Source organism: Solanum verrucosum, unplaced genomic scaffold (genome assembly GCF_900185275.1).
Source record: "Solanum verrucosum unplaced genomic scaffold, falcon-dt-bn FXZP01000252.1, whole genome shotgun sequence".
Lineage (NCBI taxonomy): Eukaryota > Viridiplantae > Streptophyta > Magnoliopsida > Solanales > Solanaceae > Solanum > Solanum verrucosum.
The window spans coordinates 710966-734125 of NW_026019988.1; the positions used below are offsets into that span (position 1 = coordinate 710966).

Genomic DNA, 23160 nt, shown 5'->3' on the forward strand with positions numbered 1-23160 from the left:
CCGGTTAGGGCCGTTACCAGTCTGGTTCCATTCCGGCTTGTACTGGTTAGGTCCGGTGTCTAGGGGGTCCGGGAGGGGTAACGGGACGGAAACCGGGATATACCGGTTAGTCCCGGTCCGGTAAATATCGGTTCCGATCCTGGTCCGATCCGGTTCAATTTTTTTTTAAAATGTTAAATATAGGCGTTGGGCAACGGGTTTTGGGCCCACCCAACGGCTCTTTCACCCCTATAACTCCCCTTTACACCCCCTATCCCCCCCAACTTTTTTTAATACCCCAACCTCCTAAAAACTACATTTTCATCCTTTTTTTTAAACTATAAATACTCCCAATCTTTCATTCTTTTCACTCACAAAAATATTATCTTCTACTCTCTCAACAACTCTCAAAAGTCTCACTCAAGTCTCTACTCTCTAATCTCTTATTCTCATTAAAATTACGAATTTGGTCTTTGGAAATTGGAGCTTCAAAATTCAACTTTCAATTTTCGGCATTCGTTCATACACGTCTACTTTTTTAAGTAGATGTTTGGTACATTCGTTCCAACTCACTTTTCATTTAGTTATTTATATGTTTGGATTTAATTATTTATTTTGTGAGTGATTAGTCTCTAGTTTCTACTTATTTAGTTATTTATTTGTTTAAAACTTTGCATTACATTTTCTTATTATATATAATTTACTCACTTTTTATATTTGAATATGGATTCCGGTAAAAACAATGTTGACAAGGGTAAAACAACCATAGTTGATTCGATCACTAATTTATGGAGCTCAGAATCCAAAACAAATAAAAAAATCGATAGTACTTCTAAATCTAAAACTAAAAAACTTCTCAATTAAGAATAAATATGGATGATTATACGCATGTTGATGAAACTGTTTTTAATATTGATAGTAATAGTGGATTTGATGTGAAACAAGAAGATAAAAAATAAAATAGAAATAAAAAAAAACTAGATAAAAGAGATAGACACAATTAAATTCAAGCAACTAAGAGATGTAATGGTGAAACTAACCAAAAACACCACTTAATTGAGAAATAAAAGCACCTAATCTATTAGAATCCTCAAGAAAGTAATAATCTCACTTGCAAATTCTATGACAAAATGTTGAAGTTCAACAAAGGGCTTCCAAACTCTCACAAGAGGCATAACATGTCCAAAACTCTTATGAAACCCTAATATCTACTATTTATACTAAAAACTAAAATAATGAAGAAATACTCAATTGCCTTTCATTAAAATTACAAGGTAATTAAAATGGTAGAGCAATTAATATATTAAATATCTTCAAGTCTTCCATGTTGGTGCCTTCCAAAGGTTCCATCTTCATCCATAAAGCTTGCAATGCTTGAAGATCCTTAGCTTGACTCCTTGTGAAAGGCCTTCTTGAAGTAGTGTCACTTTGATCTACATCAGGATTAGATTCTTATTATGAACATTTACAAAGAAGGTTTGGTAATTTTGATGAGAAATTACCTGAAGATGATGAACATGATGATGTTACTGATTATATTGATAGTTTTGATAATAATGTTGATGAATATGATGATGATGAAACTAAGCCAGTTACGGCTACTACTCCCACTCCCACTCCCACTCCCAGTCCCTCTTCCCCTCCCGCTCCCTTTTGTTGTCCTGCTCCCATTCCCCCGTGCATCCTAGGCCTAAGGTAGAACGCGCTAAAAAATCACTTGTGTGGCAATTTATAACTTAGAATGAAGATAAAACACAAGCTATTTGTAATAAATGTAAACATAGAATGAATCATAAAATTGTAGGAAAATAGGGTGGGACAGGACATTTGCGTAATCATTTAATGTCACGTTGTAAAAATGAATTTTTGCATGCTAAAGCTGTAGCCAAAGCTAAAAAGAATGGTACCACCCTTCTTGAAAATGTAGGAGTAGGAGGTTCTAATATGGTCCAAATACAATTAAATCTTTCTAATGTTTTTGGCTCTAGTATACAATAGTCATATAGTAGAGAAAAAGATCTTGAAGAATTAGCTAAAATGATTGTTGTTATGGGTTTGCCATTTAGTTTTGCTGAAAATCCCGGTTTTATTCATTATATTCAAATTGTATATAATCCACATTTTAAAGGTTTTACTAGAAATACAATTAAAAAGACTATTTTTGATTATCAAGCTCAACATTTTCAATATCTTCGTTGTTTATTTTATTATAATCATTGTAAAATAACTATTACTTCTGATATGGGCCGTAGTGTAAATGGTAATGATTATTTCACTATTACTGCACATTGGATTGATGAAAATTAGAGTTTGCAAAAAAGAATTTTAGGTTATAAATGTTGTGAAATGCATAAAACAGGTAGTTATATAGCTCAAACAATTATAAATGTTTTACAAAACTATGAAATTTGTGATAAAATAAGTATTGTCACCTTAAATAATGTTTCTAATATATCCGCTGTTGAAATACTAAAACTGTCTCTTTGCCCTATTTATATTGATGGTTTTCATATTTGGTGTGTTGCACACAGGGGCGGAGCTACCCTTGCCCGAGGGGTGTCAAGCGACACCCCTTCATCGGAAAATTACGTTGGATAGGTAAGTCAAATTCTGATTTTATACCTATATATATCTATATATATATTAGAATTGACACTCCTGAACCAAGTTGAAGTGTGGTTCAGCGGTTCAGGGGCTACAAAGTTCCGCCTTGTCATTGACCTAGGCGTTGGGAGTTCGAACCTTGCTGAAGCCTATTTTTTTTAAATGCTTTCAGTGTTTTTTTTTTAAAACTTTTTAGACAACTTGTGTGCATACTACTTTATATTTTGACACCCCTCAATCTAAATCCTGGCTCCGCCACTGGTTGCACACATATATAATTTGATTGTTAGAGATGGTATAGCAATGTATAATGATGGTTGCATAAAAGTTGAAACTGCATGCCATTTTATCTTTAATTGTCAAGTTAAGTCTAGACGTAGAGATTTTGAAAATCATTGTCGTGAATTTAATCTTCCACCTAGAAAAAATTCTAAAATCAGTGTGTACTAGATGAAATTCTTTATATGAAATGCTTGAAGTCGCTTATGAATATAGGAAATCTTTACAAATGGTTTGGAATGCTCATAATTCAAATATGACTATACTTGATGATAATGATTGGAATGACATAAAAGAACTTATTTAAAAGTTTTTTATTTAACTACAAAAAAAGTATCTGCACTTTATTATCCAACTATTTGCTTTGTTTTACCTAATATTTGTGCTATTTCTAGTAAATCTTATAAATTCAAAAATAAACCAAGATTTGAAGAATCTGTTAAGAAAATGATTGAAAATTTTTAAAAGTATTTTATTCCTATTCCTCAAATTTATTTAACCGCTTGTTTGTTAAACCCAAATTACAAAGATGAAGGTGCATCACGAATGGTTGATAAAATATATTTAAATTTGGGTATTGATAGTGAAGATGATGAAACACCTAGTTGTCAAGATGTTAAAGATAGTATAAAAATTGAAGCTAGAAAATTGTATAACTTGTATAATTCTAATAGAATGAATGTAGTACGTAATGAAGAGCCTCGAAGTTCTAGGAGTAGATATAATGAAGATGATCTTGATGATATGATAGATTGCTATCTTGAACTTTCTCATAATGATAGAAATGATTTTGATGCATATATTAATCAAAATATAGAACATACTACTATTGATCTTCTAGAATGGTGGAGCAATCGCGGCCAGGGATTCCCAAAACTTCAACCGGTTGGTCGATGTGTATTAGCTATTCAAGCATCTTCAATAGCTTTGGAAGGCGCTTTTAGTGCAACAAGATTTCAAATTGGAGAGCATAAATATTCATTAGCAGCAAATAGCTTGGAGATATCGGTACTATTTAGAGATTGGATTAATGGCGAGAGAAGGAGTTATGGTCGTCCACCTTTACCGACCAAATTTGAAAATGACATTGATGAAATAATGCAAGATTTTAGTGACGACGGCATTGATGCAATGGAAGAACTATCTAATCAACCAATTCCAGAGCATGTTACTAGAGAAATGTTAAATGATTTAAAAAAAGATTTCCTTGGTAGCATGAACTATTAAATTTAATTAAATGACTATTAGTATGAGTATAATAATTCGAGGTCTAATTCAAACAAAACCCTTCCTAGAAGGTGGCTGTGTAGATTAGATTTTTTAATACTCTACTAATATTTTGTAACTCAACTTGTACTATTTAATTAATATTAATAAAAGTATACGCTATTCGCCTTAATTTTTTTTTATTATTGTCTTAAATTTAAAATTTCAAACTTTTAAAGGGTGAAATTTAAACTTTTATAGTTTTATAGTTTTAAAGTTTGAATTTAACTTTTCAAACTTTTAAAGGGTGAAATTTAAACTTTTATAGTTTAAAGTTTGAATTTAAATTTTCAAACTTTTAAAGGGTGAAATTTAAACTTTTATAGTTTTAAAGTTTGAATTTAAATTTTCAAACTTTTAAAGGGTGAAATTTAAACTTTTATAGTTTTAAAGTTTGAATTTAAATTTTCAAACTTTTAAAGTGTGAAATTTAAACTTTTATAGTTTGAATTTAAATTTTCAAAATTTTAAAGTGTGAAATTTAAACTTTTATACTTTTAAAGTTTGTATTTAAAACTTTAAAAGTATAAATTTTTAACTTTAAAATTATAAAAGTTTTAATATTATTTGAGTAATGTTCCTAATTTTTTAATTTTAATAATTTTTTTTTTAAATATAGCCGTTGGGACCCGGTTTCCGGTCCGGGACGGGTATACATAAATTTTTTCGGAATTACCGATTCCGGTACGGTTCCGGCCCGTGGTGCCCGGTTCCGGTCCGTCCCGATTCGGTATATTGAGAAAGGAGTTACTTGATTCTGCTGTGTAGTTGGTTAATTAGCTAACAGTCTGAGTAGTTACTTGTTAGGAGGAATTAGGTGTAACTAATTCTGTTAAGTAGTTGACAGTTGTACATTTGTGATAGGTTATTCAAGTAGTTAGTTAAATTGTAGCTCAACTATATATGGATGTGCCCGAGTGCACTGTTACATTCATAATTCAGATAATAAATTTTTCTCCCAACTCTCTTCTCCTCTAATCAGAATGTTTCATCCATGGTGGTAGGATTGAGAATTTGTCATGGTATCAGAGCCGCGAATCATTGTTTGATTCATCCATTGATCGTCGGCACTCAATTCACTACGTTTCTCTGATTCTCTGTTTTCTTCTTTTTTGTGCGATCTGATTTTCTGAAGAAATGGTGAGCACATATACAATAGATGATGTTGAGAAAAATCGCAATCATCCACTGTATCTTCTTCAGTCTGATTCTCCAGAATCCTTGTTGACATTAGTTCAACTCACAGGTGTGGATAATTACTCGTTATGGAGTTGATCAATGCTCCTAACTCTCCAAGCCAAGGGCAAGGCACGATTTGTTTTTGGAACCTGTAAATAGAGTGACTATGTTGCTGCTTTGGGAGAACAATGGGAAAAGCCTTCATTCTCTTATGGATTTTGAACTCAGTTTCAAAGGAATTGATGAGTGGGATCATCTACGCATCTGATGCCGCAACAGTGTGGACAGATCTGAAAGAAAGGTTCGACAAAGTGGATGGATCACGAGGTTATCAGCTTCATCGTGAGATCTGCACCATCACATAAGGTACCTCGTCTGTATTTGATTATTTCACTCGATTGCTACTTCTTTGGGACAAATTTGATGCTCTAGTATCCCCTCCTTCCTATGGTTGTGACAAAGCAGTAGTATATGCTAGTCATTTACAATACATGAAACTGTTTGCTTTTTTGATGGGACTGAATGAGTCATACAGCCAAGCTCGTAGTCAAATATTAATGATGATTCAATTACCCTCTGTGAACAAAGCTTACTCTATGGTAATCTCTGATGAAAGCCAAAGAGTAACAACAGGCTTTTACTCTGGAGGAGACTTAAGTATCCCTATAGCCCTATATGCTGGTAAGAATATAAGTGCATTTAATTCTCAATATTTTGCTGGTAGTAGTTCATCTTCTGGGGTGATATTGGTGTTTCCACTTCTACTGCATTGTATGTTGGTCGAGGTAACAATCAACAGTCATTTTACAAGCCAAAAAAGAACTACAACCTACAATGTGAAGTCTGCAAGATAAAATGCCACACTAAAGAGACATGTTATCGAGTCATTGGGTACCCACCTGACTACAAGTTTAAGAGGAAGTTTGGTCCACCTGCAAGGTCTAGTAATAATGAAAATGGTAATAGGATGGCTCATGTAAATACTGTTGAGAATAGTGGACTTGGACCTGCAGTTCCTGTATTCACACATGAGCAATATGGTCAAATTATCAAGCTCTTGAACAAGGAAAATACTGATATGCCAGCAGTTAACCAAGCAGGTACCAACATTCTCTTTTCTATAGGGACTAAGATAAAACAATGGGTAGTTGACTCTGGTGCAACTAAACATACTACTACATCTCTAGATGAACTGTTTGATATAATTGCTTTAGAGCAAGGTGATCATACACAAGTACAATTGCCTAATGGTACTACCACCTCAATATCTCATACTGACAGTTACAATTGGGGTAATGGTGATGTGTTAACTAATGTTCTAATAGTCCCTGATTTCCACTATGATTTGCTTTCTGTCTCTCAGTTAACCAGACAACTTCATTGCTCAGTAAGTTTTTTCCCTGAGTTTTGTGTTTTCCAGGACCTCTCAACTGGGAAGGTCAAGGGGTTTGATAAAGAAACTGGAGGTCTTTACTTTCTGTTGAATAAAAGTGTTGGAGATGGAAGTCAACTAAATAAAGCTATGGCGGCTAAGGTTGAAGTTGTTGAAACACAGTTGATGTATTTCAAAACCACTAAGGATGAGACTGTGCTATGGCATAGAAGACTTGGTCATCCATCCTTTTCCACTTTGAGAAAATTGGTCCCCACAACAGATAACCATCCAGATGATTGTCTAGTATGCCCTTTAGCTAAGAAAACAAGACTCCCACTTCCTGTATCATCTATTAGAAGTAGTTCTATGTTTGACTTACTGCATATTGATGTTTGGGGTCCATATAGAGTCAATACTCATGTTGGTTATAAGTATTTTTTGACTATTGTTGATGAATTACATGGTTGTACTTGCTTAGATTGAAATCTGATGTTTTGACAGTTTTGAAGTATTTTTTCCAAATGGTTAAAACTCAATTTAATCATTGTGTAAATATTGTTAGATCAAATAATGGAGGTGAATTTTTCAATATTGAATGCAATACATTGTTTGAGTCCTTAGGCATTATCCATCGTAGCAGTTGTCCTCACACTCCACAATAAAATGAAGTGGTGGAGCGAAAACATAAGCATATATTGGAGGTGGCAAGAGCTATCAGATTTCAAGGTGGCATACCTACCAAGTTTTGGGGGGAATGTGTCTTGGCTGCTCTGTACCTAATTAATAGACTACCTACTCCTACATTAAATGACAAATCACCTTATGAGATGTCTTACAAGAAAAAACCCAGCCTAGATCATCTCAGGACCATTGGTTGCTTGTGCTTTGCTACCACACTTGTGAGGAAAGATAAGTTCTCTGCCAAGGCTAGTGCTTGTGTTTTGCTGGGATATTCACTCACTCAAAAGGGTTATCTTCTCTACAATATTATTGAAAAGAGGTTTATTGTTAGTAGGGATGCGGTGTTCAAGGAATCAATATTTTCATTCAAGCACTTACCTGATACCTTACCACAGTTATTGTTTCCTGATACCTCTCAGTTCACTGAGTTAGAGTTGATACTTCTTGCAGAGGTTATAATTGATTTTGAACCTGACAGGGAAGTTCACAACACAACAGGGATGCCTATAGTTATGCCTTCTGTTACAAGGAAATCCAGTAGAGTTGTAATCAAGCCAGCTTGGCATCAAGATTATGTGATTGCCACTAAGAAGACATTTCAGCAGCCTCACTCCTTATCTAACTTTGTCTCTTACCAAAGCATATCTCCTGAGTACAAAGCTTGTTTAAGTAGGTTTTCAGCTGTTACTTAGCCTAAGTCCTATGCAGAAGCAATGCAGGATGACAAGTGGATAGATGCAATGCAACAAGAGCTTCAAGCCCTTGAAGATAATGGCACTTAGAACCTGGTTCCTTGGCCACAAGGGAAGCCTATAATAGGGTGCAAATGGGTTTTCAAGATTAAACATAAAATGAATGGTGAAGTAGAGAGGTACAAGGCCAGATTAGTGGCTAAGGGCTATAGCCAAACTGCTGGCATTGACTACCAGGAGACTTTTTCCCCAGTAGTGAAGATGGTGACAGTGAGAACTGTTATTGCATTGGCTGTTGCAGAAAATTGGTGTTTATACCAAATGGATGTCTACAATGCCTTCATCCAAGGTGATCTTATAGAAGAAATGTTCATGGAATTGCCTAAAGGGTTATCAGTAGCATCAGTTCACACATAGACTATGGTTCGCAGACTTGTGAAATCCCTTTATGAGCTCAAGTAAGCTTCAAGGCAGTGGAATTTCAAACTCACAGAGGCTTTATTGCAATCTGGATATAATCAAAGTCATTTGGACTATTCTTTATTCACTAAGAGGCAAGGTGCCAGTTTAGTTATATTTTGGTTTATGTGGATGATCTTCTTATTACTGGCAACAATGTAAAGCTTATTCAGGAAACAAAACATGTACTGCACAAATGGTTCAAGATTAAAGACCTTAGAGAATTGAAATTCTTTTTAGGCATTGAGTTTCGCAGATCCAAAAATGGTATTCTTATGAGCTAGAGAAAATATGCTTTGGAGCTTTTGGCTGAAGCTGGTGTGACTGCAAGCAAACCAGCTATTACACCTCTAGAGTGCAACATCAAACTCACTACAGCCTCTGAAGAAAGCTGTGGTGAGGAGGAGTTTTTTCATGATGTTTCTCAATATCAAAGGATGATTGGCAAACTATTGTATTTGACTATGACTAGGCCCAATATTGCCCACACAATACAAACTCTGAGTCAGTTCCTTCAAAGACCTAAGGTCCAACACTGGCAAGTTGCTCTCAGGGTCCTTAGGTACATTAAGAATGAACTAGGTTTAGGACTCCTCATGTCTTCCCAAAAGAAGATGTGTTTAACTGGTTTTTGTGATGTTAATTGGGCTGCATGTCCAAATACCAGAAGATCAGTTACATGATACTTGTTGAGGTTAGGGGATTCTCTTATTTCCTGGAAATCCAAGAAGCAAGCCACAGTCTCAAGGAGCTCTGTCGAAGCAGAATATAGAAGCTTGGCTTGCTAGACATCCGAGATTGTTTGGGTAACAAATTTGTTCAAAGAATTGGGCATTAACAGTGAACAACCAGTCTCTGTGTTTTGTGACAGTAAAGCAGCAATCCAAATTGCTGCAAACCCTGTGTCCCATGAGAGAACCAAGCATATCAAAATTGACTGCCATTTCATTAGAGAAAAGATCCAACACGGACTGATTAATACTATGTATGTTCCTACTAAAGACCAACAAACAGACATACTGACCAAAGCCTTGGGAAAGTTGCAGCATGATATTTTACTATCCAAACTTGGTGTTATGAATGTTTTCACCACACCTAGTTTGAGGAGGAGTATTGAGAAAGGAGTTACTTGATTCTACCGTGTAGTTGGTTAATTAGCTAACAGTCTGAGTAGTTACTTGTCAGGAGCAATTAGGTGTAACTAATTCTGTTAAGTAGTTAACAGTTGTACATTTGTGATAGGTTATTCAAGTAGTTAGTTAAATTATAGCTCAACTATATATCTATGTGCCCGAGTGCACTGTTACATTCTTAATTCAAATAATAAAATTTTCTCCCAACTCTCTTCTCCTCTAATCAGAATGTTTCATCCATGGTGGTAGGATTGAGAATTTGTCACGGTAATCCCGTTGCCAAGCATATGCTCAACTACAACTACTCGAATTGCTACCTTTCTAAAGTTAGGTGCTCATTCAATAGCTTTGTATGTTATTGCTAGTTTCCAATATATAAAATAGTGTTTGGGTAAAATTATATATATAATGGGTGCTCGAGTAGCCTTACTTTACATCTGTCATTGCTTGGTGACAAAGTTATCTCGTATTGTATTGACAAGACATATCAAGTATGAGATGGTGGAATAGTCGATGTGTGCACAAGTTAGCTTGAACATCACCGATATAATATCTAGAACAAATATCTACAACATAACTTAATGCTACTTTGTCTTAGATCTAGATGATTAAATATCAAACAATCATATGGAATCAAAGAACATTACCATTTTCTCATGCTAATCTTAATTACTTCTACATTATTGTGAGTAAAAAAATCTTGTAATATCTTCATACTTGAATCTAAATTAAAATTTTAAGTATTTAATTTCCTTATTGGCACTCAAAGGCCAATAATCTACTTTTAAATTTAACTACTCTACTCAATAGTCAAATTAATAACATGATTACATCATCTTAATCAATTATACTTATTCCATCTTATAACCTTGTTATTAAATGATGTGACTGTTGATGTCACGTTACTTCGAGTGGATATTTATAGTATTAGGTTAAATAATCCAACGTCGGAGCTAGAAATGTATCTAACTATGAGTTACAGTTTATGTTGATCTCAGTATAAAGTCAAAAAATTCTATATATCTATAGAAAAATAAATCTATAATAATATAGTTAGAGGTAAATGTAATTTAGCTAGCCTTTAGTTTTATGAGTTAAACGTATTGATAGAGTATAAAATTTATCCAACCAACAAAACTCAGTTTTTAAAGCTAAACTCTTTGTGGATTACGTAGAACCAATGCTTTATATAGATCATTTCTAATATGTGATGAGCCTTTTCAATTAGTAGTAAATACCATATGATTACCGTTATAAAGAAGTTTAATTAATAGTATCTTTATTATAAATAATGAGAAGTTCAAGGGGCCTCTCTAATCATTTTAATTTAGAAGGGAGAAGAGTAAAAAAATATGTCATAGCTTTTATTTAATAGTTAGATTTACCCTCCATTACACCATGTGACTATTAGCAGATTTGTCACTTGTCACCCACCCATACCCCCTATTTGGACGAAAACCTCAAATCAACCCAAATTAACCACAAATATCTTAAAAACAACCCATTTCAAAATTGAAACATGTATGATCCTCTATCTATCTTAATCCAAACAAATTTAGCCCATATCTAAAAGACTCCAAAGAACTTCAACATATGGGAAATAAGTTAAATTTGTTTGGGTTAAGATAGACAGATGGTCGGTCATGAGTTTCAATTTGAAAATGAGTCGTTTCAAAGAAATTCAGGTTAATTAAAGGGTATTCGTCCGAGTAGGAGTACAAGTGACAAATTTATAGAGAGCATGGATATAAATAGTTGCATAGTATAATGGAGCGTAAACCTAATATATTAAAGGAACTAGTATATTTACCCGCGCTTCACGCGGAAATTTAATATCACGAAATTTATAAAATAATACTTAAAGCCTACCGGTCATTAAAATTAAAACACTATATTATTTTACATACAAGACTACATAGTAACAAACATTAATAATGTAAAGGAAAATGAAAATGAAAATGTAACACCCCGGAAAAATTTGAGCTAAGACTCGAACCATCCTTCGTTGTGAGTAGGATTTTACCGAGGAATTTAAAATTTTCTAAAGTGTTAAGGTCACTAGATGTGAAACCTTGAGTTCCAAAAAGAACTAAATTGGAAATAGCAAAATTCTGAAATTGTGCAAGTTATGCTTAAGTTATGAATTTTGGGTCAACTTCTAATGACCATAACTCCTAGTACAAGATGAGTTAGGTGATATACAAGATGGAAAATGAAAGGTCTTTGAATTATCTTTCCAACACCATCTAGTTTGCTAAGTTTCGAGGTCGGATGAGTGAGATGTGCTCTTTTGAAGTCAGGCTGTCCCGTTAAGGAAAGTTACCCGAAAATAGTGAAGGGTATTTTGGTCTTTTCCTTACCAAATCAGATTTAATTCATTTTTAGTAAGGTTTTAAGGGTCTAATCCTATTAGGTTCAGTTTTATAATCCTAATATACGCCTAGGGTTTTAGTTGAGAGTTCAAGAAGAGAAAAGAGGAGAAAAGAGGAGAAAAGAGGAGAGGATCAAAGCGTTTGTCGAGTATCTTGAGTTTTGTTGAGGATTTTTGCCATGAGTTTGATCCCTAAGAGGTATGTAAGCTTCTATAGTGTTGGGTTCATTCACCCACACGCCAATCATATTATTTTCAACGTAATTTCATTCTCAAAAGTTGAAGGAATCGAGTTCTTGACGTTCATTCTAAATCTTGTTTTGTTGGAGTTTTGATGAATTCTTGAGATGAAAGTTAGTGATTTGAGTAGATTAGTGTGTACTTAGGTTGGGTAATTGAATATGAGGAAAACTTGAGAAAAGAAATCGATTAAAAACAATCTAGGATCAGAGAACGAGAAGAAAAATTCGTCGGGTCGTTCTGGAGGAGGGGTGGCGTGACGCGCCACAGATACGCCAGGAGGGCTGGTGCGCCAGAATTGGGTTCCAGTAACTTAGGGGCTGGCACCCCGCTCCAGGAACGTGCCCGGGTCATCTGCCCCCACTCTTTTTTCGTCGTTTAGCCTATCTAAGTTCTTCTAAAGTGTACTAACACTTCCTATTGATTCTAACTACTCTAAATGACTTCTAAACATCTAGAAATCATCCATGAACATGAATCATAACTTTGAATTAATGATTCAAATTCAAAATAGAGTTAAGAGATAAGCCTTGAAGAGTTCTTCCGAACATTTTGAGATAGTCCCTTTGAGGAGTCTTCTACAAACTCAAATAACTTGTTTCAAGACTCGAGCAAGTGAGTATAAGAATGAGGAGAATGTATTCATGAACCTACTTTGTCATCACGAGATCCTTCATATCATGAACCATGCTCTTGAATTCATAATTAAAATTCAAGAGAGAGTTAAGAGTAAAGTTCAAGAAGTCTTTGAGTTCAATTGTGAATCCTTTGAGATCAATTATCAATTTGAACTAAGTTTTGAGGAAGTAAGCATGAGAATGAGAAGAGTCGATTACACGAGTTCCGTGTTGTTATGTAGACCCCCGAGTCTAGTCGTTCATGCCCATAAATTCCACATGAACTCCATAAGTTGAGTATTTTTGAGAGCAGTAGTATCTACAAGTTTTAAGTCTTGATTATTGAGTTCCTAATCATTTTTTTGAGATTATATTCCTAATCACGGGACTATTACATGTTACCCATGAAGTCCTTGAGTTGAGTAGTTCATGCTCATAATTCCGCATGAACCCTATAAGTCGAATAGTCTTCAGATGAGAAGTATCTTTGAGTCCTTGAGTGAGTAGTTCATGCCCATAATTCCTCATGAACCCTCTGAGTCGAGTATTCTTTAAATAAGTATTATCATTGAAGTTCTTGAGTTTCGAGTATTGAGTTCTATGTGTGGTTATTGTAAACCTTGAATTGAGTCGTTCACGTCCATAATTCGGCATGAACCTTATTTTGAGAAGTCTTTTACAATTGTTTTAGACTTGTTTTAAAGACTTGAGCATTGAGTTGAGTAAGAGCAAGAGTTGAGTTCAGTTCTTCAAAAGATTATATGGGAACTAAGTATTCCCAAATAGTAAATGTTTTCACATTTAAATAAGAGAGGAAACATCGATTTCTATGAGAGCTTTTAAGCTAGTTTTTGAGTAATAATCTCAACCACAGAAAGAGTTATGTTTTCAAACATATGAGCTAGTTATATTTTGAGAGTAGTATTGAACACCGATATGTGGACGAGTTCAGATAACTTAAGTCTCCATAAACCATGTAGCCAATGTGGATATAAATGGTCATACTTTTTAGTTGATTCCTTAATGGTTTTTAGCATAGACTAGTGGATTCACTTAGTTGAGGCGTTCTATATCCCGACAAGTTATAGGACTGGCAGCGTGGGCGAGACGATGTATCATAACATAGCTCATAGTGATGGTTATCGGTTAGAGAAACTCCCACAGAGATATTTTGTATTCTTATATACACATAGTTTACTTCGTATTTTCATATACAAGCAAAGTTTATTTGGTGTTCCTTGCATACACACTGAGTTGCTTTCTACTGTTTTAAAAGCTTTCCATTTATGGCAAATGTATTGTTACTTTATACTCCCTCCGTCCCTATTTACTTGTCCATATTTCCTTTTTTAGTTGTCCCTATTTAGTTGTCCATTTTGACAAATCAAGAAAGGACAACAAATTTTTTCCTATTATACCCTTATTTACACTTCTTGAAAATTGTAAAAGTGTATGTTGTTTCCCTCCAATTTATTTCACTTGAATTCAAATAAGTGGTGGTAATTTTGAAGTGAAAAGTTGTCATAAGGGTAAAATTGTAACTTCACTGTGCTAATCATTGTTGCCTTAATCTGTGTGCCATTTCTAAAGTGGACAACTAAAAAGGGACGGAGGGAGTATTGAGTTAAGTATCCAGAGTTAAGTACCCAGAGTCGAGTATCTTATTATTGAGTTGAGCCTTATTTCACTGAGTTGAATATCTTATCATTGAGTTGAACTATGTTTCTTATTCTTGAGTTGGGTTTAGCACGAGTGAGTTGAGAGGAGGTAAGTATGTTTTCTTTTTATCAAGTTCAAACTTATGTTTATGCTTTAGAATACCTCTTACATGCTCGTACATTCCACGTACTGAGCAATTTGGCATGCATCGTTTCACGATGCAGATATAGGTATTCAGGGTCATTAACAAGAGCCTCGTTGATACCACATGAAGTTCGAGTGAGCTATGGTGAGCCTCCTTGCTTCCGGAGGATTTCATTTACTTTTCAGTTTTGTCAGGATATCGTGGGTCTTGTCTCGACTTTCATCCTTGTCATTTAGAGGCTTCATAGATAGACAGTAGAGTTTGAAAAGTCTGTTTTCATTTATCTTGTTAAATGTTTTAAAGACTTAAGTTGCCTATTTTATGCCGAGTTGAATAATTTGTTTTTATTCAGAGTTTTTCATTTGAGTTAAAGCTTTGTAATTGAGTTTCATGAATTTTTATTTAGTTTTTAAGCTTTGTATGCTTGAGTTAGTCTTCCACTTGTAGTCAGCTAGGATGAGGGTTCGCTTGGGGACTAACAATAGTTCTTGAGTGCCGACTACGTTCAGGGTGTAGACTCGGGTTGTGACAGAAAATTATAACATCTTATCATTTATCCTTAATAACATGAGCATAAAATTATGACTGTAAAAAAAAATATCAGGATCTGTAACTTAAGCAATGGTGTCAGTGAGCAACTCAACAGAAGCAAAGTACAAGAATATTTAATTGCGCAGAAGAAGAAGAATAAGAAGTTCAGAATTTTTGTTGTTTTAAAATGAGAGGAAATCTCTCTATTTATAAACAATAAAGGGTAGTGTGTAAAAATGTTTGTTGTGCCTTATCAGAAATATCACAACTATTTGGAAAAGTTGTAACCCTTCGGAAAAGTCACAACACTTAATTGAAGTCGCAACTTTTCATAAAAATCACAACTTTTCATAAAAGTCACAATTTTTTATAAAACTCACTACTTTTCATGAAAGGAAAGACTAGTTTTAGAAATAAATAGATTAAAAGGAAAAAATAATTTATAAAAATAAATAAATTAAAAAAAAATCCTGATTTATGGTACGCCACGCATGGACATAAGGTTTTCTTTTATATACATATATAATTTAGAAATATTTTTAATCCTTATTCTATTAAAAAAATATAAAGAAGCAAATAGTGGGTCTTTTAAGTTATGAAAATGGCGCCCAAACAAAGACAGAAATTGACGGCGGCGGCGGCGGCGGCGGCGGCGGCGGCGGCAGCAGCAGCAGCGACGGTGCCGGAGCCGACGACGATTGATTCAATCGGAGAAGACCTTCTTAACAACATTCTGTCTCGGTTATCAGCAGAATCATGTGCATCAGCAGCATGTGTGAACAGTAGTTGGAATCTCATCATCAATCGCTTTCTCACTCTTCCAAACCTTTCTTCTGCTCTTTCCTGCAATCCTTGTCTTCAGGTATAAGATTCATCCTTCAGGTTAGGGTTTATGTTTAAGAATTTGAAGGTTTATGTTTAAGAATTTGAATTTTGATGAGAAATGATGATTTTTTTTTTACTAAAATTGACTGTAATTTATTGAAAACTTCATGGAAGAACTAATTTTGGACAATGGGAGTATCTTGTTTAGTTTATGACAAAAGTTTATTGGGTTGAAATTGAACATTTGGTGCAGGATGCTGTGGATGAGGTTGTTGACAAGGTCTTAGCTAGGCCGATTCGGCCCCAGTTTGTAATGGCTTCCATCGGTCCTTCTTATGACTTGAAGGAAGCTCACTATCTCGTATGTGATCTTCTCTCTCTATATGTACTAGTCTCTCTTTACGTGTATTGCATGTGTATTTCATATATCATTTATTATAGAATATAGCATACTTGATCCTTTATTGAATGAAGTCAAAAGGCATACTCTTCGACTAACTTTATATGTATTCCATCAATCACATTATAAAATAATCTTTGATATATCTCATATTGAACTTTGATTGCTCCAATAGATGATGTCGAAAACAACATTTTTTCATCAACTTTATCTATGATATATTCTTCTGCCATAATGATTGTCGATTACGCCTTTCCATTCTTGTCTTATCAAAGTTGATTACTCTTGTTATAGAATTTTATAACCTCACTTTTTCCATTTTTAAATTTGCACCTTCATCTTATACACTTACCAGTGTCAGAGTTCATATCTCAAAGATAGTCTTTTTATCTTAATATCTTCCTCAGGTGACCTTGGTCCTTTCTTCATGTTAGTATTAGCACAATAATCTTCAGACTTTGACGAAAAGCGTCCTCTTTTCTCTTTTCTTAATCACTTCGCAACATACATATATAATTATATATGTACACTCAATTGTAATTATCACCATCAAATTTTAAGAAATAGTACAAGTAAAACAAACATGCACATACTCAATGCGACATGTATATGCAGATACAAGTTCAAGAGAGAACAAATATTATCAAAATGTGATGGAAGGTGAAAGTAAAACTCTGATTAAGCTTAATAAATTACGTATTTGATTAGGTGAAAGATTAACCATGAAAAATGAAAGTGTAAACTTCTTTGATTGATTTTTGTTCCTTTCCTAAGCGGTGGTTTTATTAGTCTCAAGGATCATGCGTGTTGACATTCATACGGAGCATTGGTTGAGTGTAGGAGTAGTTTATTTTTTTTTAAAAGAAGAGTGGTTGTTGAGTTTTAACGGGTATTTTTGTATATAGATATAGATGAGTGTTTTTAGTTGGAGGTATTATAGTAATCCCTAACTAATGCGATAAGATTTTCCAGTTATAATTATTTGATTTAAGAAAAAACATGCTCATTGATATAGAATTCGCGCATGATGTGCATGTCCAGATACTCGGAATACTTATAAAGAATGAGAAGCACTGAAGTCAAAAGTTAAATTTCTAAAATGCTTTTAATTTTACTAAATATCATTCCTTATTTATAATTCTTATTAAAGAAAATGTGTCAAATCAATGATATTTATTTATGTTTGACACCATTTATATTTTGACTATTCATTTGATATTGCAATCAATTTTATCTCAAGACCGATTTGAGAAAAAGTGATATTGTAGTTATTCCAATGACAAATCACTTTCGAAATGTGTTGGCCTGATGCAACACAAAAGTGAAAGACCGGTATTATTTTATGTGGGCAGTCATGAGAGAAGATTTTCACCTAGTTCTTTGAGCATAGTTATCGAGTGATTCATACACAATATCTTTTTAGGCACAAGCAAGCCTATAATCGATCTATGCGAACTACTTAATATATGGAGGCAATCAATATGAAGATTAGAAAGTTAAAATACGCGAAACAATCAGAATAAAAAGGGCCCTTTTATTTTTCTTCAATTGAAATGTTGTACTTTGTTAAACTAGAGATATTAATAAAACCATCCATTCAACGTATTGAATTGTCACACATTGGAATAAACTATATGTGCTGCTTATGGATCCATATTGTTCTGCAGATTACTGGTAGATTCGGTTGCCAAATTCCAGTTATCACTTCGATATCCTATGGAATTTTTGGGCAAGATGCTAACACTAACCAGTTTGAAGAGGTAAATCTAGTGGTTATAGGCTAGAATCTGCTTGGGATTGCATTCTGACTTCTTCTTAACTAGAATTGACGTGGGGAAAATGATGTTTTTCCAGGTTCAGTGGAACACCATGAAAGATAACCAGGCTCATGAGGATCTTCGTAATGAGGACGAGGGTGTTTTAGTGACTGTTGGTTTCTTGCCAGGATTAATAGTTGATTTAATCCCATTAAAAAGGGCTCGGGTAATCCTCTACTCAAGAAACCGTAACATTTTTACAAATATGTCTGCCTTTATTTAGAGAAATCTGAAGTTCCACTTTTTAACTTGATTTTCGTTTCAAATTTATGAAGTTCCTACTTGGAATTTTGAAGGATATGAATAGTTTTTATCTAGTTGAAAATTTGTGCTAACTTGATTTAAAATGGGATACACTAACTTGGGGAGAACAAATTTCAGGTACTCTTGATTGATGATTTCATGAGGAGTATCACGGACCTCTCGTTTTCTCGTTCTGCATCATCACCAATGGGAATTTTGTTATTTTCTGTAAGTCTCAAGTCTCTTAAGACCTTTCATTTTGTCAAAACAGTTTATTCCCTACTTGTCAAAGTGATGATGCCTTATTTTCCTTAAATTGTGGATAAAGTTAAACCTCATGCTGTCATGCAATTCAGGTTCTGTTTGAGTGTCTGGACTAATCAATTTAGATTTTAGAGTGGGCCGGATTAAAAGTTGTATTGAAGTGTGTGACCAACTCATTTAAGAGAAAGTACACTTTTATTTATTTATATTTGTCTTCAACACACCCCTTTGCGTGCATGCAAAATTCTATTTGATTGGCCAAGCACGAGATATTCTTTTTGAGAATGAGTGGTGGTGAGACTCGAACCTAGGACCTATGCCTGCTCTAATACCATATTGAAGTGTGTGACAGGTTCATCTAAGAGTTTAAGCTGTTAGGGAGAATATTCTTTTATTTATTTAATTTTGTCTTTGGAAAGCTGAATGAACTTTGAGAGACACTCGAAGTTTTTGCTTTTCAAATATCTAGGAACAACCTTCTTTTTCTTACTTGAAAATGTAATTAAATTCATTTGAATGTTGTTCTAGGACAAGGACATTGACATCAAACCGGTCCTTGCAAAGTTGGGTGAGTGAGCTTCATAGTTCTCATCTATGCAATATACTTTTATGGATCCAAATTTCTCTTCTTACTTGATTCTATGAGAAAGAACTTTTATTTTCAGTGCCCCATTTTTGTAGATTATGCTTTTACCGAAGAGACTGTCATTGTGGGTGATGCGGGTTCTCGTTTTTTATACCAAGATGGAACAATAAGTAACCGTTTTAATAACAGAGAGTCCAGTTCAGCTGCTGTAGCTCTTCTGTTTTCAAGGGATACAAACAAACTTCCTGGTATGAATTGCTTCTTGACTGGACTTTGCGGTTTCATATTGTTATCCTGTTTGTTCAATAACAAGAGCACTCCTTTATAAGGCATTCGGGTAGGAGAGAATCTTGCCACCAATGCTAGTCTGATATATTGGGGTGTGATTCCACAATATTTGGGGAACATCACAAACTCAACTTTTGATCAGCTTGGTGCTAACATCTTTGTGGAATAATATGAACTTACCAATTCAAGTACATCTCAATCGTTAGCTAGTTCTATTCCTCAACTTAATTATAAAATAGAAAGAGAGATGGGAAGGAAGAAACATAATCAATTGATCCTCTTCTTCTCTTTTTTATTTTTTTGAGAAAGGTAACAATATTATATATGTGTAGCACAAAGGCTTTGCTAGGCCATCTTTACAGATTACGAAAAAACCACAAATCATAGCTTTCTGCGCCTACTCAAGAATTCTATGATGTCTAACTTTGAAATAACATCCTTAACAAAGACTTGATCATTGCCGGTAATAATGATATCATCAACATAAACCACTAAATAAATACACAGAAATATATGGGTATTTACACAAATATCAATAAATATATTGATGATTAGATTTGTCTTCTACTTAATATTTCCGTATATGTAGGTAATTTAGCATATTATATATCCAGGGAATTTATTGAGAAAATCATTTTCTGGGACCCGGTAAACAGGTGTTGGGGAAACTCAGTTTCATGTAATGTTATCTACTGGCGTTTCACCAATTGGGTCTATATACAAAGCTGTTAATGTTGAGGCGAAATTTCGTGACAATTCTACTCAGTTCATGGTGAGAACAGAAGGCATTGATTATTATCTGGATGGTGAGACTATTTTAGATCAGATTTATGATGAGGTAAGATAGTTCATCTTCTGAAGTAAATTGGGTTTAATGTTTCAGCACCAAAGTTAAGTAGCTAGTTTCTGAAGGAAGTAATTTATAGCTGGTTTGTTTAGAAAGGCAACTACCAAAATACTTGCAAAATTTTGTGGTGTAACTAGTCTCGTTGTTTTTTTTCCCTTTGATTCCTTCCATCATAATGAAATCTTTTAAGTTCAGTAATGCGTGGATTCATCAAATGTCAGAACTCTGTTGCTCTTGCCTCACTTAGCAGGGAAGAGTATACAATGGGTTTAACGAGATGCATTATAGCAGATTGGACATATTTGGATGATTAGAGACTTAGAGTTGATCATGCTGTCCGACTGATTTTCAAATTCTATTGGAAACTAAAGAAAAAAATTCTGACCATCGCAAATTAAGGTTATAAAAGAATTTACAGAAGAATGTTCATGATTGACATGCACAGTTACACAAGGTATAGCATAATAAGAAGCAGTAATGAAATCACTTTTGTTAAACTATTGCTTTTTAAAAAAATAATTTCTTTATGGTTTAATAATCTGCTATAAAGCATAATCTTAAAGTTAATCATACTTATTTAGAACTTAGAAGCTGTCTAATTGATGAAATTTCTCTCCTAGTATACATCTTCCTTCATGAGTGTGTTTGAAAATAATTCACTCCTCTTTTAATTGATGTTGCTTTTCTATGATTTGATTTCACCAGCTGGGAGATCATACCCATTCTCAAACTCTCTATGTTGGAGTTCCAAAGACGAGGAGATGCACTTTTGGGGATGTTCGCATAAGTTCGATGTGTATGCATGAATTCTATTTGGTTTTAAGGTGATTAATGCACCATCGAGCTTGATTATCCTTATGGCCTTCACTTATGATGTTTGATTGTTCTACGATGTTTGGATATGTATGCATGAATTCCATCCTGAGGTGTTTGATGTGTAAAAGCATGCAGATAGAAGGTTTATTCTCTAGGAAGTTTCCATGGTTCATGGAGAGAATGGGGAGTCCTCCTCAACTGAATTTGTTTCTGCAAACATGGAAAAGCATTTTCAATTGTATAACTAATGTTTGGATATCTTTATTATTTTTACTGCTGGTACTTTTCTTTTCTACTTGTATTTGTTGAATCTGTTTTTGAAAATGCTTTTATTGAGCCGAGGGTCTATCAGAAATAACCTTTCTCTCTCACACAAGGTAGGGTAACGTTTGCACACACCCCTTCCTACCCAAACCCCACTTGTGGGATCACACTGGGCATATTGTTGTCGTAGTTGAAAGTGCTGTCTTTACAACTATTTTTGCCTTTCCTCGTCCTCTCTCTCTCTCTCTCTACTTCTGTAACTAATTATATGAATTTGCAGAGGTGATAACGAGTATCTCTATGTCCATGGTGATGGTATCAGTGATTTCGACTCCTTCCAGTTTTACCATGCAAATCCTGATTTGGCATATGCTTCTTGCAACGATGTTTCAAACGACATGAAGCTTCTGAAGCAGGATCTAAACCACCTAAAAAATGATGATCATTCTAATAGCAATGGAAGCATGCATATGCATAAGAAGTCTGTTTTTGGTGGTATGATGTTCGCTTGCTATGGTCGTGGAAAGTTATTTTTTGGTGAACCTAATGTAGATGCCTCACCTTTCTTGGAGAACTTCCCTGGGGTTACCTTCTCAGGAACCTATTGTAATGGAGAAATTGCACATGGAGATTATAGCTTCTACGTAAAGGAGTCTAAAGGACAAAGCTGTATACGTTGCAGTTTGCACGAATTTAGCACTGTCTACCTTGTTATGTCATATACTCCTCCTGCATTGCCAGAAGATTAGAGCTTAACTGGCATTGCCTTTGACAATCTGGTTGCCTGATGGGTAGTGGCAAAAAATCTTTGGTGATTTGAATAGGATATTGCTCTGTACTTTTTGGTGTTGGAATTTGGTGGTAGAGGGAAAATGTCTCCTATACATATTTCAAAAGCCATTCTGGCATTGTTATGTTGTAATTTTAGTTACTTAAATGAACTCTCCTCTTTCAGAGACGACCTCTCTACTCCATAAAGGTAGAAGTAAGGTTTATTTATATCCTATCCTCTTTTGACCATATTTGTGATATTATATTGAGTATGTTGTTGATTGTAAATACATTCTTATCTTCGTATCTCATCAAGTTGGAATCACCTAGGAAAAAAACAACACCTTATTTGAATGATTATATGATGATTCTATCTTATTCTATCTTGATTATCAAATTTTTTCCTTGTTTGATAAAAGTTGTATTGTATACCATAATCGAATTGTTCAAAATTCAACTTGTGTTCCACTAATTATTTATATTTTGGATTCACCACTGCTTACCATTCATTGTGATAAGGTACGTAAGTTCCTTGCATGAGGTTTTCTTCTTAATTTTGTGAAAGAAGACCTCAGACTCGACAACTTTGGGAAGAACGTTGCCTACCAACCATCAACTAAACTCGGTCACACTCAATGAGAATCAGTGATAACCTATAGACATTATTTTGAGAAAAAAATATATTTTTTCTTTAAGAGTGGATATACCATACAAATTCAATCAACATGTTAAAGGTGAGCACCAAACACTAAATGAAAACAAAAACAAAATAAAATTATGTAAGCTCAATAGTATTCTGTTGGTCACAAAAAGATTAAACTTATATTAA

General features: G+C 34.3%; 1 protein-coding gene across 1 annotated transcript; it reads left to right on the forward strand.

Annotated features, from left to right (window-relative positions):
* Positions 1–15811: 15811 nt before the first annotated feature.
* LOC125818830 (F-box/LRR-repeat protein At5g63520-like) lies at positions 15812–22309 on the forward strand. Its single transcript, XM_049498349.1, has 10 exons — positions 15812–16072; positions 16289–16396; positions 18103–18195; positions 18290–18418; positions 18634–18723; positions 19288–19327; positions 19441–19593; positions 20290–20471; positions 21186–21304; positions 21841–22309. Exons 1-10 carry the CDS (start codon positions 15812–15814, stop codon positions 22307–22309), a joined length of 1644 nt encoding a protein of 547 aa, XP_049354306.1.
* The last annotated feature ends 851 nt before the right edge of the window (positions 22310–23160 follow it).

What these genes read in the sequence shown, in the direction of transcription:
- LOC125818830 (XM_049498349.1), top strand. Translation starts at nt 15,812, where the DNA reads ATGGCGCCCAAACAAAGACAGAAATTGACGGCGGCGGCGGCGGCGGCG. An exon ending in CCTGCAATCCTTGTCTTCAG is followed by an intron (nt 16,073 to 16,288) that starts GTATAAGATTCA and finishes CATTTGGTGCAG; the next exon opens with GATGCTGTGGATGAGGTTGT. An exon ending in TCCCATTAAAAAGGGCTCGG is followed by an intron (nt 18,419 to 18,633) that starts GTAATCCTCTAC and finishes AACAAATTTCAG; the next exon opens with GTACTCTTGATTGATGATTT.